We start from the raw sequence: 14446 nt of genomic DNA, 5'->3' as shown, positions 1-14446 counted from the left end.
CCCCAAAGTGGAAGCCACCTATGTGCCAGCAGCTAAGACATGAAAGATCAGATGTGGTATATGTACTCAAGAGGGTACTATACAACCATCAAAAGGGGTGCAGAGCTGACGGATGCTACCACAACACTGAATCTTGAAGCAATTAAGCTAAGTAAGCTAAGCTGAACATAAAAGGCCACGTTTGTGTGATGTCACATATATGAAATGTCTGAAATGAGAGAAAAAAATAGGGGTGTGCAGAAGCCAAGGGGCAGTGGAGTGACCGATAGTGTGTTATGGACATTTTAGGGAGTGACAGACATGTTTTAGAGTTAGATTGTGATCGTATCTGTTCAAGTTTATAAATGTTCTTTTTAAAAAAAATCACAAAATTACATACTTTCAGTAGATGGATTCTACGGCTTATGAGTCATACCCCACTTTGAAAAACCGTACAGTCAGAGTTGCTAAAGCATGGGCAAAAGACACCACAGCACTGATCCTGCCAGGACCTTTGGCTACTTTAATGTCCAAGAAGCAACTCCATCTCCAAGGAGATGGGAAAAGCGCTCTAGCAATTCTTGGCCTGAGGGATGAAATCCTTATGTCACGATGGGCCCTGAAACTCCCCAGTTACTCGCTCTACAATCATTTCACGTGATGCTAATGATACAGATGGCCTATCATGTACATCTTAGCCACCGTGTGCCGCTCTGCCTGAGCCCCGAGCACTTCAAAACACAAGGAGGGACATTTAATGCAGGGGCTGTTATGATCTCCTCTGCACAGAGTCGTGAGCCGAGGCAGCAAGATAACTTGACAGAGGCCGCCAGCTTGTAAGCGGCAGACCTTAGCTGATGAAGCCAGACAATTTGGCCTGGGCTAGAGACCATGTTTCTGATGCTTGTGCTGGCCTGCCTTCCAACTGTGGCTGAGGGCCGGCCTGGATCGCTCTGGAAAGGGGAGCTCCTAGGATACTAATCTTCCGAGTTCCATCCCTGCGACATTCCTGCTCCCTCGCATTCTGGCAACAACATACCCAATGCATGTCCCCAATTGTACTACACCCATCCACCAACACGCTTCCGGCCGGCACTACCCAGTGTGTCCTGACTGTAAGAAGCTTTCTGAGGTGATACTAGACGCAGAGAGCCAGACTCTGGGTATCCTAGAACCTGGGACTTCCCCCACTTGCATTCCTCTCTAGCCACCTACCCAGACCCCCTGGTCAGTCAAGCCTCCATCCTGTGAGGTTCTAATGAAGACCTCACAGAACTGAATGCTCACCTCGGTGCTGACTGCTTCATCCGAAGGGTTGATCAGGACGACTGTTTCTAAGACGTCGCTGCGGTGATGGAGAATCTTTTGTCCTGAAGGCACAAACACACACACACAAAGAAGAGCCCGTTAGCTTTTCCAGACGGAAGCTGTTTGCCTGCTTCTGGGACAGCAGAGGAATTTTCAGCTCAGATGTGGCCCTGGAAACTGGGAAACCCAGTGGGTGCGGCCGAGCAAGAGGGTGTACACGTACACGCTACAGGCTGAACTCGGGGCTATATTGGCGTAGCCTGGGTCCCCAGGCTCTCACACTGGGTCTTTCATGGTGCATGCTAGGCAGCCTCCTGACCCAATGGCAGGGGTTTTCATCAGAGACCAGGGAGGGATGCCAGGAAAACTCAACGGGGCTCTTGACATTTCCTTTCTCATGGTAATTGGGGATGTTTCTCCCTAACGGCCTTTCTTCTGGTGAGAACTGCGTGGAGATTAATCAGGAGCCTCATTGTAAAATGAATGACGGCCAGAAAGCTGGCTCACAATGAGCCCAGCAGCCAGAATGGCCGTCTGAGGCAGGCTCACGGGCTGTTGGGGTATTCACTGATTAATTCGCTTGCTTGGAGAAAAGTGTAGAAACTGTGGGCATATGAGAAGTGGAGAACCAGCCCTCCCACAGGCCAGGGTGGCCGAGTTGCCCGCCAAGACAAACTGGATGGAGAACAAAAAAGCAAGGTGTGGTTTGGGATGAGGGAGCCTGTTTGAGGAAGCACTCTGCCGGGCCTTTGATCTCCTACTCCTTAGAGGACCATCCCGAGGCTGGCCAGCCTCCGCCTTAAGTCAGCAGAGACCTATGGCTTTCTCCAAATACTACCCTGCCTTGACAGGGAGATGAAAGACTTGAGGGGATGTGGCCAGCCTCGCTGATGCACGCTCTACCAGCAAACAAGGGACAGAGAAGGCAGTCCCTCAGAAATGCAGGAGGAAGCCACGTGGTTGGGAGGGGAAACATGTCTGTTGTTTAGAAGCACAATGAAGCTTGGAAGATGGGGGGGAAAGAGGAAAATCCGGGGAGACACCAACAGAGAAAAACACAAAAGGAAAACGAAAACTAGACCTAGGGTCCGTCCATAGAATCACGAGTGGCCTAGCCGTTCCATTTGTTGCAATTTGAAAGCAGAAACTTGGACAAATATTTTTATGCTAATGTTAATTACAGCTTTATTTTAGTAGCCAGAAGGTAAAAACAACCTGAGCGTCTGTCCATAGGTGGCTGGATGAAGTGTGGTCTTCTCACACTAGCCAAGCATAGGGAAAATGAAGCTCTGATAATGTTACAAGGATGAGCCTAGAGCATACAACACTACAATGCAAAGAGCCGGACACAACAAGCAAATAAAACATGATTTCATTTCCATCAAATGTCCAGAGTAGGTAAATTCAAACTCTAAGGGGAGATTAGTAGACACCAGAGACTAAAGGAAGGGGAATTAGGGAGCTATTGTTTAATGGGTATTATTTCATGTTTGGGGTAATGAAAACATTTTGAAATGGAAGTGATGGTTTACATGACATTGTGGGTGTGATGGTCACTCCTGAGTTGTACATTAAAAAAAGTTAAATGGCAAAGTTTTCTTTATACATATCTTACCCCAAGATGAGAAATGAACGTGGCAGACAAGTCCCTGGAGAGAACATGGGTGAGGGGCATGGTTTGGACACTACCTCAGTCAAGCAGTTAGAAAGGAGGCAGTCCCATGCACGGCTTGGCTAGAGTTCTCCCCTTGTATCATCAAGGATCAGAGAAAACGGAAGCATCTGCACAGCGACATTCTTATCATGTCAACATTATTGGTCATTCTTGCTTTTCCTATCAGTAATATTTACCAGCGAACTCTAACCGGGCAGAGGAGCAGTCCACACTAAACAACAATGCTGCCAAGCACAGTTCTGAGACATGCACAATTCCATCAAATCCCCTCAAGAGCTCTCCCACGTGGCACCAGGACCATCACCCGCTAGTGCTGAAGACCAAGAGGAGTAGCTCAAAACTCCACAATAAGCAGCTGGTCGAGACAGGATTTAGCCCCAGTTTGCCTGACTTGAGATCCCGACTGGATTACCACACCCTGTGATGCCAAGTATAGGACGGGGATTTGACAAAAGGGACATCATCAAGCGCTGAAGAAGAGCTCAGACAAAGATCAACAGAATAAAACCGGAGATGTACTCAAAGAAGCAAGACGTCATCAGAGACTACTCAGCGGCCAGGTGGGGCAGAGCAGCTAGACACAGCAAAGGAAGATTAAGGGGAAGCATGCAATGTCCGACTCCAAAGGACTGGTGGCAAAGGAACTCCAAATAAGAACAGCGTTAACAGCTTGGGCATGAGGCTCATGAAAAAAGATGCTAAACCATGGAAAATGAAGTTCCTTTAGTATGAATACCAGACTTTGTAATTAATTTAAAAATTGCTTTTTTAGCTTTTTGGTTGTTTTCCCTTTTTGACAACCATGCACCCTTAAAGCTAAAGCAAAGACAATTCAAATAAACAGATGATAAAGTTAAAAAAATCGCACAAATCCATCCTTGATCAATGGTCTGTAAGTCCTTCCCTCTGTGGCCTCCTTGGAACAAAGACTTCAGGGCCTTTGAAGACATGAACTTGAGGCAACATGAAGCTGACACTTAAAACCAGGATATAAAAGGCTATTTCTTCATCACATCTTTGGTGTGAGTACCCAGAGCACCAGACAGCACAAGTCTATTAACTGTGTCTGTAGGAAGACACAGCAACAAACAAAAGCAAGGTTTGCAGAATCAACCCCTTCCCCAGAGCCCCCTAATGGAGCCCCCTGTCTCTGCTGCTCACAATGCCGCTGACTGTACCCTTCCAAAGAGACAGCAGGCGACACAGCCACACTCCTGCCCACATAGTCCAGCTATCCCGAGAGAGGTCTCCAGCCGCTCCCTGCCAGGAGCTTCTTACCATCCACCAGGAAGAACTTTCTCCTTCCTCCTTGACTTCCTCGCTTACAAACAAAACAAATGCCAAGAAACAGTCGATGGCCACCTCCACTTTTCCTAAGTCATTTTCAGAGCAGTCTGCGCAGGAATTCAGCTAATCATCGTCTCCCCATCTTTGCAAGTACCCGAGGGACAAACTGACAACGCTGGTGCACCAAGACGCCTCTTTATAGAGTTGATCCGAATGCAGAAAGGGATATAAAGGCAGCCGGAGAAGCTTCCAACTCTTGTCTCGGCTGGAATGTTGTCCAGATTTATCAAGACTCTTACGCAGAAGTCAGGCCTCTCCAGCATTTGGCAAGGCCAAGGCCCTGGCTGAGGAACCTGTCAGGCCCCCACACCCAGCATCCCGTGGGTGCCCGCTCTCTGGCAGCAGGCGGCTGTCTGCCCTGGCAGCTGAGACGCTCACAAAGCCGCATATTTGGGGAATGTCTCACACTGGGAAGAGGGCCAGGCATTCTGAGGGAGAAGCCACCACCCTTGCCTGTAAAGGTCCCATTCAGTTGCTTCAGAAAAGAAGTTCCCAGCCTCTCTCCTCACCCTCTTGTCTGTCTTCCCCATAGACACCTCATAAAGAAACCAAGGGGTACCCCATGAATAGCTAACCCTCCTCAGCATTGTGGCGGCTAGGCATGAAGTGATGGAGTTGTATCACTCAGTTTCCATACGTGTCTTTGAAGTCTTCCCTCCCCAAAATCCCACATAGCCATGAGGGTCGAACTGGTGAGGTGGGGGCAGCAGGGAAGGTCACTGTGTGACAAAGGGTCTGCTTCACTTTGGCATCAAAAGAGGACGAGGACCCCTTGCAGCAGCGGGGCCCTTCAGACAATGGGGCTTTTGTGTCTGTGGTCTCCTAGAGCTGTATTTGAAATTCAAACCAGCCATACTTTCCAGTTATTGCTGGGTTTTTTTTTCCATTTTGAAAATCTGATCTATTAATTGGATCTATATGTCTTTTAAAGTTGGGCTGTTCTGGGTGCTTTGTTTCACTACATCTAGGTGATTTTTTTTTAATCTCTTAAGCTAAAATTGACAATTCTGTGCATCTACGATACTTAGGGATCCCTTCAGGGAGTTTAAGATTTTCCTCGCAGCACAAGTGTAACATGCAAAGTAGAGGCTCTCTCCTGGGTTTCAGAGGCCGACTATGGCAAAATTCAGGCAGATTCATCACTGAGGACAGCCACACAGAGCCTGGGCTGGGATGTAGTTCAGCTGATAGAACGTTTGTCTCGCATACACTAAAGACCTAGGTTTGATCTTCAGCACTGCATAAACTGGATCACGATGGTGCATGACTGTAATCCCATCACTTCAGAGATGGAGGCTAGAGGACCAGAAATCCAAGATCCTTCTTGACTACCTATTGGATTCAAAGCCACTTGGGACTACCCAAGACCCTGTCTCAAGGAAAAAAGAAAGAAAGAAAGAGAGAGAGAGAGAGAGAGAGAGAGAGAGAGAGAGAGAGAGAGAGAAAGAAAGAAAAGAAACCTAGAACCATCTTTTATGCAGGGATAGGTCTTCTCTCCCACACACAGAGCCCACAATATAATAACTGGGAGACTGTAGCATCCTTGATGGAGGCAGAGCAACCCCACAGCATCCTCAGTTTAGGCCAGAGCATCAACGTCTCCTGCTGGACACAGAACTGCTAAAAGCATCTAAGTTGTTCTTATGAGCACAAGACCCATCCTGAATTCCCTTTCAACGATTATAAGCCAGAACTTTATTTGAACAACTTCTATTTATTAAATTGTATGATAGGGAAAAGATGAAGAGGGTCCTGAATCACCGACAGTCAAGATGGCAGTCAGGGGTCTCCAGCAAGGAAAAAGCCCTTTTGCCTTTTCCTTCCCTTCCTCTGCCAGTTCCCCGCATTGTCGCACCTTTGCCAATTACCTCTCTCAGCCTTTTCCAGCTAAAACCTAGAGTGCCTCTTTTTGGGAAAGGCACCTAGCCTTGTGAACCACACTAGATAGACCCCTATTGTAAAAAACATCCTAGGGTTACACTGGGAAATATGTGAGCTAAAGGGCTGAGAGTGTTTAGTCAAACGTAAGGTCTAATCATTCAAGGACCTTGACTACCCATGGGTGTTAACACAGGGAGGGAGGTGCGGAAAGAACGCTTCCGGCCTTTCACCCCACCTATCTACCACAGTAGGGCTGTGGAGAGAAAGCCTCTCGCCTCAAACCCTGGCCCTAAAAATACTATGCCAGTCAAGTTTAGTTAAATAGATAAAGGCAAGATACAAGAGGCGTACTTCACAGGCATGGTAATGACAGACCTGTGGTCGGTAATTGCCTACAGGTCTCCAGGCAGCTTTTACTAACCGCTTTTGATTTAAAACCATAACCAGGCCTCCTTACTCGAGGAACCCACATAATATGCAGGGCAAATGTGTGGTCAGTTTAAAGAGACACGGAGTTGGTATGGCAGGAATTAACTCTGGAAGGAGAGCAAGCCCTGGCTGAGCAGGAACTGTCCCTAAACATCCCTCACAGGGAAGGGGTGGTGCTGGCAAGCAAGGAAGCCACACAGAAAGTTGCGAAAGGTCCAAGGTGGGCCCCTGAGGACCTCTGCTCCACCCGTGTTTCTGAACAGGAAAACAAGACAGAGTGGGTAAACATGGGGGTTACCCAGTAACAGTGGACTTCTGAGAGGCCACAATTAGCAGATCCCATTCCCTTGCACTCATGGTTAGAGACGGGAAGACGTATCTAGAGGAGACGCTGAGACATCCTGGGAACAAGCAATGCCACCTTGTTCCCTAGAGCAAGAAATCGCCTCAGCCTAGAGACACGTGACCACAAGGCAGGGCAGACATGAAATCTTTATTATTACTTCTGAGGAACTTGGGAAAACAAAGGTGCTGGGGGACTTGGTATCTCCTGATTGCCAGGATCCCCAAAGACCAAAGGCTCCAGCACAGAAAACAGAAAGCCAACCGTTACCAGGAAATGATGCAGCTTCCCTCTGGGGAGACAAAACCTCTTACCCCATAGGGAGTCTGATTTCTCCAAGGCCCTTTCATATCAAATCAGCTTGTCCATCTCTTCTAATTCTCCCGTTCAGCCTTAGGCATGGCAAAAAAAAAAAAAAAAAACCCTTTTCTAGCCTGGTATCTCAGAGGGAATGGGGACCACAGGTAACGAGCAGTACAAGCATAATCCAGTAGACAGGCTGACGTCATAGTCATGGTTGACTAAGAGAACCTTTCATGTGGTAGGTGTCAATCTACCTGGGTCAAAGGGGCTGAAAGTCTATCCCAAGAACAGAGCAATCAAACCTTAAACATAGAGAGTGATGTAGGAGAGCTAAGCATTTGGTCTTGGCTGGGGTGTGTGTGTGTGTGTGTGTGTGTGTGTGTGTGTGTGTGTGTGTGTGTATAAGTCTCCTAAGACCCATAAGACATCCTAAGTGCAAATATTTTCTCCTCTTCTTAGACCACAAGCCTGGGGTCTAACGACTTGCCCAACATCTCACTCCTGGCCAAGGTCAGGGATGTGACAGTATTCCGTTCCTTCATTCTCCTAATTCATTTGCCCAAAATAAAGGTTGCCCAAGTGTAATGCCAAGATTTCCCTTTGTAAGAGGTTAACACACAGTGTGGGCCAGTTGACAGTTGTCCAAGGCCTGCTGGATGCCTTGATCAATCTTCCTACCGGGTTGTTTCTGCTGAATGGTCAGCCAAGTTCTCTCCCACCCTCCCCTCTAATAGTCCCAGAAATGACTCTTTTTTTTTTTGGTTGTTGAAAATGAATTTTTTGTTTCTGATGTTTCAGCTCTGAGGTATAGTCTTGAGAACCATATTGCTCTTCAAATTCTGGCCATTTGCTTTTCAAGAGAATTAAAATTTAAACAAATAAAAACCCACTGTACACAAATTCGGGGCATATTTTTTAATGTAAGAAAGCTGATCAGTGCTTGGGAGTAATGTCACTTGATTTCATCACCTTGGTTTTTGGAGTTGCAGACCATTCAATGATTTGAGTCTGTATCTCATTCTCCCTACACTCCCTTGCTGCTGTTTTTCTTCCTCGCTATCATTTGCTTTGGTCTTGGTTTCCATGGTCGCTGGGTCTTCAAACCATTCTTCCCTTGAGTGCTCTGCCCTCGTGGACTCTTTGTGTCTCCAACATGGAGACAAATAACTAAAGCCCCTGACTCCCAAGGTTCTCTGTCCCAAACTGGTCCAAGTATATAGAAACCACCCAGCCTTCTGGATACAACAGGTTGGCTTTTCACCTTCTGGAAAAGAGAATCCTTGTTTGACATTCTACATTACCTCATGTCTCAACTGAGCACCAAAAGCAGAACTTGCAGGGGTAGTGGCTTCTATTCCCTTTGCAAGACTCTTACATTCACAATCTTCTGCCATGTTCTTTCTCTCACCTCTGTCCTTTTCCTGGGTTCTTCTTTTGTTTTTTTAATTTCTTCCTCCCACCACCTCCCCTAAACTGTCTTCTCTTCTCTTATTGATGTATATGTATGCATATGTGCATGTCTACACATATTTATGCACAGGTATGTGCGCATGCCTGGGGCAGTCAGAAGAGGGCAGTGGCTCTCCTGGAGCTGGAGTTGTAGGTGGCTGTGAGCTGCCTGACTTGGGTGCTGGGAACCGAACTATGGTCCTCTGCAAGAAGAGCTAGCGCTCTTACCCACCGAGTCCTCTCTCTAGCCTTCTGGTTTTAGAGCCAGAGTTTTGCCATGTAGCTCAAGCTAGCCTCCAACTCATGATCCTCCTGTCTTAGCCTCTTGAATACTTAAGATCGCAGGCATTTGACGCCATGTCCAGAACACCTTCGCTAGGTTTTCTTTCATTTTATTTTGTGTGTGTGTGTGTGTGTGTGTGTGTGTTTTGAGACAGAGTTTCTTTGTGTGTCCCTAGCACTAGGTTTTCCAAGCCTCAAGGCAAATTGTCAAGTATCAGAAGTGAACAATTGGCAGAAGGAAGAAATAAAAATCAATCACATAGATGAAATCAGCTCCCTGGAGCTCACCTAAAGGAGAACAAACAACACTCACGATGGGCACTAGCTGAGAGAGACAGGCCAACCCCCGAGTCCTATCACCAGCAGTGCATGGATAGTACGGATATTTTGAGGCACATCTATTAGAGATATGTCTACCATGTTCAGGTTCATTTGAACGATGTTGAGCTCACTAAAACATATCAACAGTCACAGCGAACTACAGCACTCCCAATGTGCTTTCCTCTGTGTTCACTGTGGTAAGTCTGTTCCAAGCCTCTGAGCCTACCTCCTAGGGCTGCGTGAGGTGGGGCCGGTGAGCTCAAGCCCTCTAAAAACAAACAAAATTAAACCATCTAGCTCCTCCGGCAAGCATGGAGTCCTTTCCTCTTTCCCGAAGATGGGAGGTATTCTTGCCGTGAGTTAAACTGTGAAGGGCATTGCTTCTGTCCTGAGGGGAGTACAGCTTCACAGGGAGACTTGCATTCTGAGCACCTCTTAACTCAGGAAACCTAACTCTGAAACAGTGTCTCATACACAGCAGGAGTTCAATCAATATTTGATAAAGGGATAGATAATAATAGTGGCCATGATGTATTGAATACCTGCCCTAGGTCAAACATTGAGCTACGCTCTTTAGTTCATCATCTCTATCAACTGTTGAGCCCTGTTGGGAAGACACACCTACCATTTTATAGGTGAGGATGAGGAATTTAAAACCCAGGGCTGTGATGTCCATGGTGTGAGGACCAGAGCCCAGGCCAGATCAGGGACTGGGTTACCACTTTATCATTTCATTTCATTTTTTTATTTTTATTTATTCATTTATTTATTTATTTGGTTTTTCAAGACAGGGTTTCTCTGTAACTTTGAAGCCTATCCTGGAACTCACTCTTGTAAACCAGGCTAGCTTTTTTTTTTTTTTTGGTTTTTCGAGACAGGGTTTCTCTGTGGTTTTGGAGCCTGTCCTGGAACTAGCTCTTGTAGACCAGGCTGGCCTCGAACTCACAGAGATCCGCCTGCTTCTGCCTCCCGAGTGCTGGGATTAAAGGCATGCGCCACCACCGCCCGGCTACCAGGCTAGCTTTGAACTCACAGAGATCCTCCTGCCTCTGCCTCCCGAGTGCTGGGTTAAAGGCTTGCACCACCACCACCCGGCTCATTTCATTTTTTAGACTGGTTTTTACTATACCTAGCCCAGGCTAGCCTCAAACAAGGCCACTTGGTTCCTAAACTCACAATCTTCCCACCTCATGAGTCTCCTGAGTGCTTCAGATTACAGGTCATGTTCAACTGTGAGACACCGTCTTAAAAGTGTTGGGTTTGGGGAGGAATGGGGAGAGAGAGTTTTAGGGGGAAGAAAGGAGGGAGGGAGGGAGGCAGATAGCAAAGGCAGACGGTCAGTTTCAGATGCCCTGTGCTGCATTTGACAGCCCCATGGTGGCTATGTCCAGCAACAGATAGAAACCTGGATCGGAAGCTTGGGTCACAGACAGAGCCAGATCTGAGTCTATTTCTAGTTGATACTGTTGCCGAGTGCTACATGCCGCTCCCTGATTACAGTCTTGAGAAATGCCCATAATTAAAGGGCAGGCAAAGGCAGGAAAGGGCTGATGGAGGCACTGGAGTAAACAAAGGGACCGTGTACTCCCAGGCTCTTCTCTTCTCTTCACCCCACACAAGGTAACCTGTAAGTACAGAGAGTTCTAAGGCCAAACTCAAGCCTGCTTGAAAACACAGCATTGAGGCAGAGCATTCCAGACACCAAGTAACCTGCTGAGAACTCATATCTGACATTCAAATTCAACCCCAAACCCTCTTGGTTTGACCTCCATAAACACTCTGATAGGTTAATACACAGGCCTGCCGAAGATTCTCCTATGCGCGGCCCACCCTGAGGCATTCTGATTCAGGAGGCCGGAGTTCTGCCCTTCTGCAAACTCACAGGTGGGTTCAGATGGACCTGTGCCCCTTCTTAGAGAAACCCAACGCTGTGACAACGGCTGCTCTGGTGATCAATAAGAACGCAGTGAGCAGCCCCATTAAAACCATCTTTACATTGTTTTCCTCTGTTATTTACTTATTGTCTGAACACACTGCTAGAATTATTTCCCTTGGATAAAATGTGATCATTAAAGGCTCAATTAGCTTTTCATACTACCTATTGATTCTTGGAATCCTTTGATAGGTTTATCTGACATTTAATTTGCCACCCAAAACTCCAGCCATTGATTAAATCCAAGGAAACGGCTGACCTATTGAAATCCTCTTCTGTTGTTCTCAAAACCAAATTAACATGAAGCTACCCATCCCCAAACCCATCTGCCTTTAAAATAAAAACTGTGTTAGTCCTTGTTAGTATTTGGCAGTTGAAGAGGAAAAAAAGAAAAAGGAAAAATACAGATAGAGAACAGAACACACATTAAACCTAGATTCTAACAATTACCCATCCTGGGCAAGTCTTTGGTTCTTGACCATGGAGAAATAATTTGATCTGGATTTGGTTTGCTTGTTTCTGTTCTGTTTTGAGACAGGATCTAATGTATGCCAGGCTAACCTCCAAGTCACTATGCAGCTGAGGATGACCTTGAATTCTTGGTTCTCCTGTCTCTATCTCAGAGTGTGTCAAGCGAGCACTCTACCCACTGACCCAATCGCTAACCTCATGAGCCAGATTTTTTTTCCTAGTAAAGACCAAGTGAGTAAAACCACCTGCAATGGCAGCAACCCATCTCATGGCCCAACAGGAAGGGTCTTTTAGACTCAAGAGCTTGCCCTAGAAGGGTGAGACTCAAAGACCTTTACCCAACTGAAATAATGTCCCAGAGGCCACTGTCCGTAACAAGTGACATACAAGTGGCTCCTGGGTTCATCCATACCTAAATCTGACCATCTCTACAGCTACTTCACACACAGTCTCGGCCCATGTCTTAGTTAGGGTTTCTATTGCTGTGAAGACACACCATGGCCACAGCGACTCTTATAAAGGAAAACATTATATGGAGCCTGGCTTACAGTCCAGAGTTTAGTCTATTACTGTCACGGAAAAAAGCACAGGGGCGTGCAGCCAGACACGGTGCTGGAGAAGGGGCCGAGAGTTCTGTATCGTGATCTACAGGCAGCAGAAGGAGACTGCATGCCACATTGTGCATAGCTTGAGCATGAGACCTCAAAAGTGACACACTTCCCCCCAACAAGGCCATACCGCCTAGTAGTGTCATTCCCTGTGGGTCAAGCACTCAAACACACAAGTCTGGGGCGGGGGACGGGGGAGCATACCTATTCAAACCTCCACAGCCCACCTCCAAGGAATGTAACTTCTGTTGCCTGCTTGCTGTGTTTGCTTATAGACTGACTCGTTCAAAGGAAGAGGTTAACTTAGACGTACATGGGCCCAGCATGTACCTCGCCACCAATGTGCACTGGCGGTATTCATTCATGACTGGATACGTGGCTACCCAGACAAGTACACCCAGTGCTCCATGACCTTGGCCTTCTGCTCCTAGAACCAAAGGAGTCTACAGACCACTCAGCTGCCCTGCTCTTTACCCTAAGTTGTGCTTTCTATATGGGGAACCAAATGCCTCCCTGCAGCCTGATGATCAACTTATCTCAGTTGGGTTTGAGTGAGTCCCAAGTGTGTTTTTCCATCTTTAAATGTGTCCTCGAAATCCAAGGCCCGTGGACAGACATTCAAGGCCTCCGTACCTGCATGTCCCATCTCTTCCTGGGCTAAGCTCACGTATAAACACGAAATCCCGCAATTGCTTGTGTGTTTTCCTCCTTATTATCCTCCTCTTATTTATTCTAAGTCAGGAATTAATAAATCTTTTCCTCATATCTAGTTGGCCTTTCTACTCTGTATACTGTCCTAGACAACTGAGAGAAAGAGGTACCCTTTTTAGAGACCTGAGAAGCTTCAAGAACAGAAAGCCTGGGGTGGAGGGTTAGCCATTTATTTATTTGTCTGTTTGCTTGTTTGTTTATATTTTTTAAGCATAGTCTTTTTAAATATCCCTAACTGTCCTGGAACCCACTATGTAGACCAGACTGGCTTTAGATTCGCAGAGATCTGCCTGCTTCTGCCTCCCAAGTGCTGGGATCAAAGGCTTGTGCCTGGCATAGCCCTCTATTAAATAAACACGGGAGAAGACCACACAACAAATCCACAAGTTAGCCTGCTCTGACCATGTCTTCAAAAACTCTGCCGCAGGAAATGCTGAGCCCTGTGCATGAGGTCATTCTTTTTTTTTTTTTTAATGTATACAGTGTTCTGCCTGCACACCAGAAGAGGGCACCAGATCTCATTTATAGATGGTTGTAAGCCACCATGTGGTTGCTGGGAATTGAACTCAGGACCTTTGGAGGAGCAGTCAGTGCTCTTAACCTCTGAGCCATCTCTCCAGCCCCCATGAGGTCATTCTTAGTGGACACAGAGAGTAAAATCCAGCAGAACAACCTCCCCAGCTAAATCTACCAGCTCTTCTTGCTCAGCCAAATCCAACCTGGCATCTAATAGTAAAATATCTCTGGGTTTTTACCCTACCTTTGTTCATTCTAGGCTTCTGAGTTTTTCCTTTTAGTTTGAAAAAAAATCCAATTCACAAATCCCCAAACTGAACTCGCCGCTGTAAGAGCAGCAGCATATAGGGGCTCGCCTCCACGGCTCACTGACAGCCGGCCAGGTTTGCACGGGGTCAGGGCACTGGGCAGCACAATGGAAGCCATCTTGCAAACCCAGAGCCTCTATTTCTCTTTGTTTCTCCTTTGAGTCCTCTAAACTCTACATGTTGGCATTTCTGTTTTGCTCGTTGGTTTTGGAGCTTTCATACTGAGCATTTCCCTTGGATACAAATTAAGAAAAAGAAAAAAAGGAAATCTAGCAATTAGCATGCATTATGGGGCTGAACCAATCAGACAGACTCACAAACATGTCTGCATGGCAGAGCAGAGAGGCCCTGTTTTGTCTTGTTTCCTGGCCTGCCCCGCCCAGCTCACAGCCTGCCATTTACCAACTGGCGACGCTCACCCCTTCTCTTCCGCAGCTTGCAGCTTCTCAGGCAGCCACTACACAGCCTTCCTTACTAAGTACTTAATGAGGTTTTAATTCAGTTTTGGGCCTGGAACAAGGCCAGCCACTGCTGCCGAGGCTCAAATTTCCCTTTAAACATCATCGGAGAATAGTCATAGAG

The 14446-nt window shown here is 46.8% G+C and overlaps 1 protein-coding gene across 1 annotated transcript in view; it reads right to left on the bottom strand.

Moving 5' to 3' along the window:
• Map1b (microtubule associated protein 1B) overlaps positions 1-14446 on the bottom strand; it is a 94277-nt gene that overhangs the window by 25184 nt on the left and 54647 nt on the right. Inside the window, exon 3 of the mRNA XM_075976226.1 lies at positions 1267-1349. Coding sequence (XP_075832341.1) covers positions 1267-1349 — 83 coding nt within the window. The remainder of the gene's footprint in view (positions 1-1266; positions 1350-14446) is intronic.

The sequence above is a fragment of the Microtus pennsylvanicus genome, chromosome 6 (assembly GCF_037038515.1).
Source record: "Microtus pennsylvanicus isolate mMicPen1 chromosome 6, mMicPen1.hap1, whole genome shotgun sequence".
NCBI classification, from domain to species: domain Eukaryota; kingdom Metazoa; phylum Chordata; class Mammalia; order Rodentia; family Cricetidae; genus Microtus; species Microtus pennsylvanicus.
The sequence above is the reverse complement of the archived record's forward strand: the minus strand, read 5'-3'. Positions and strand labels throughout refer to the sequence as shown.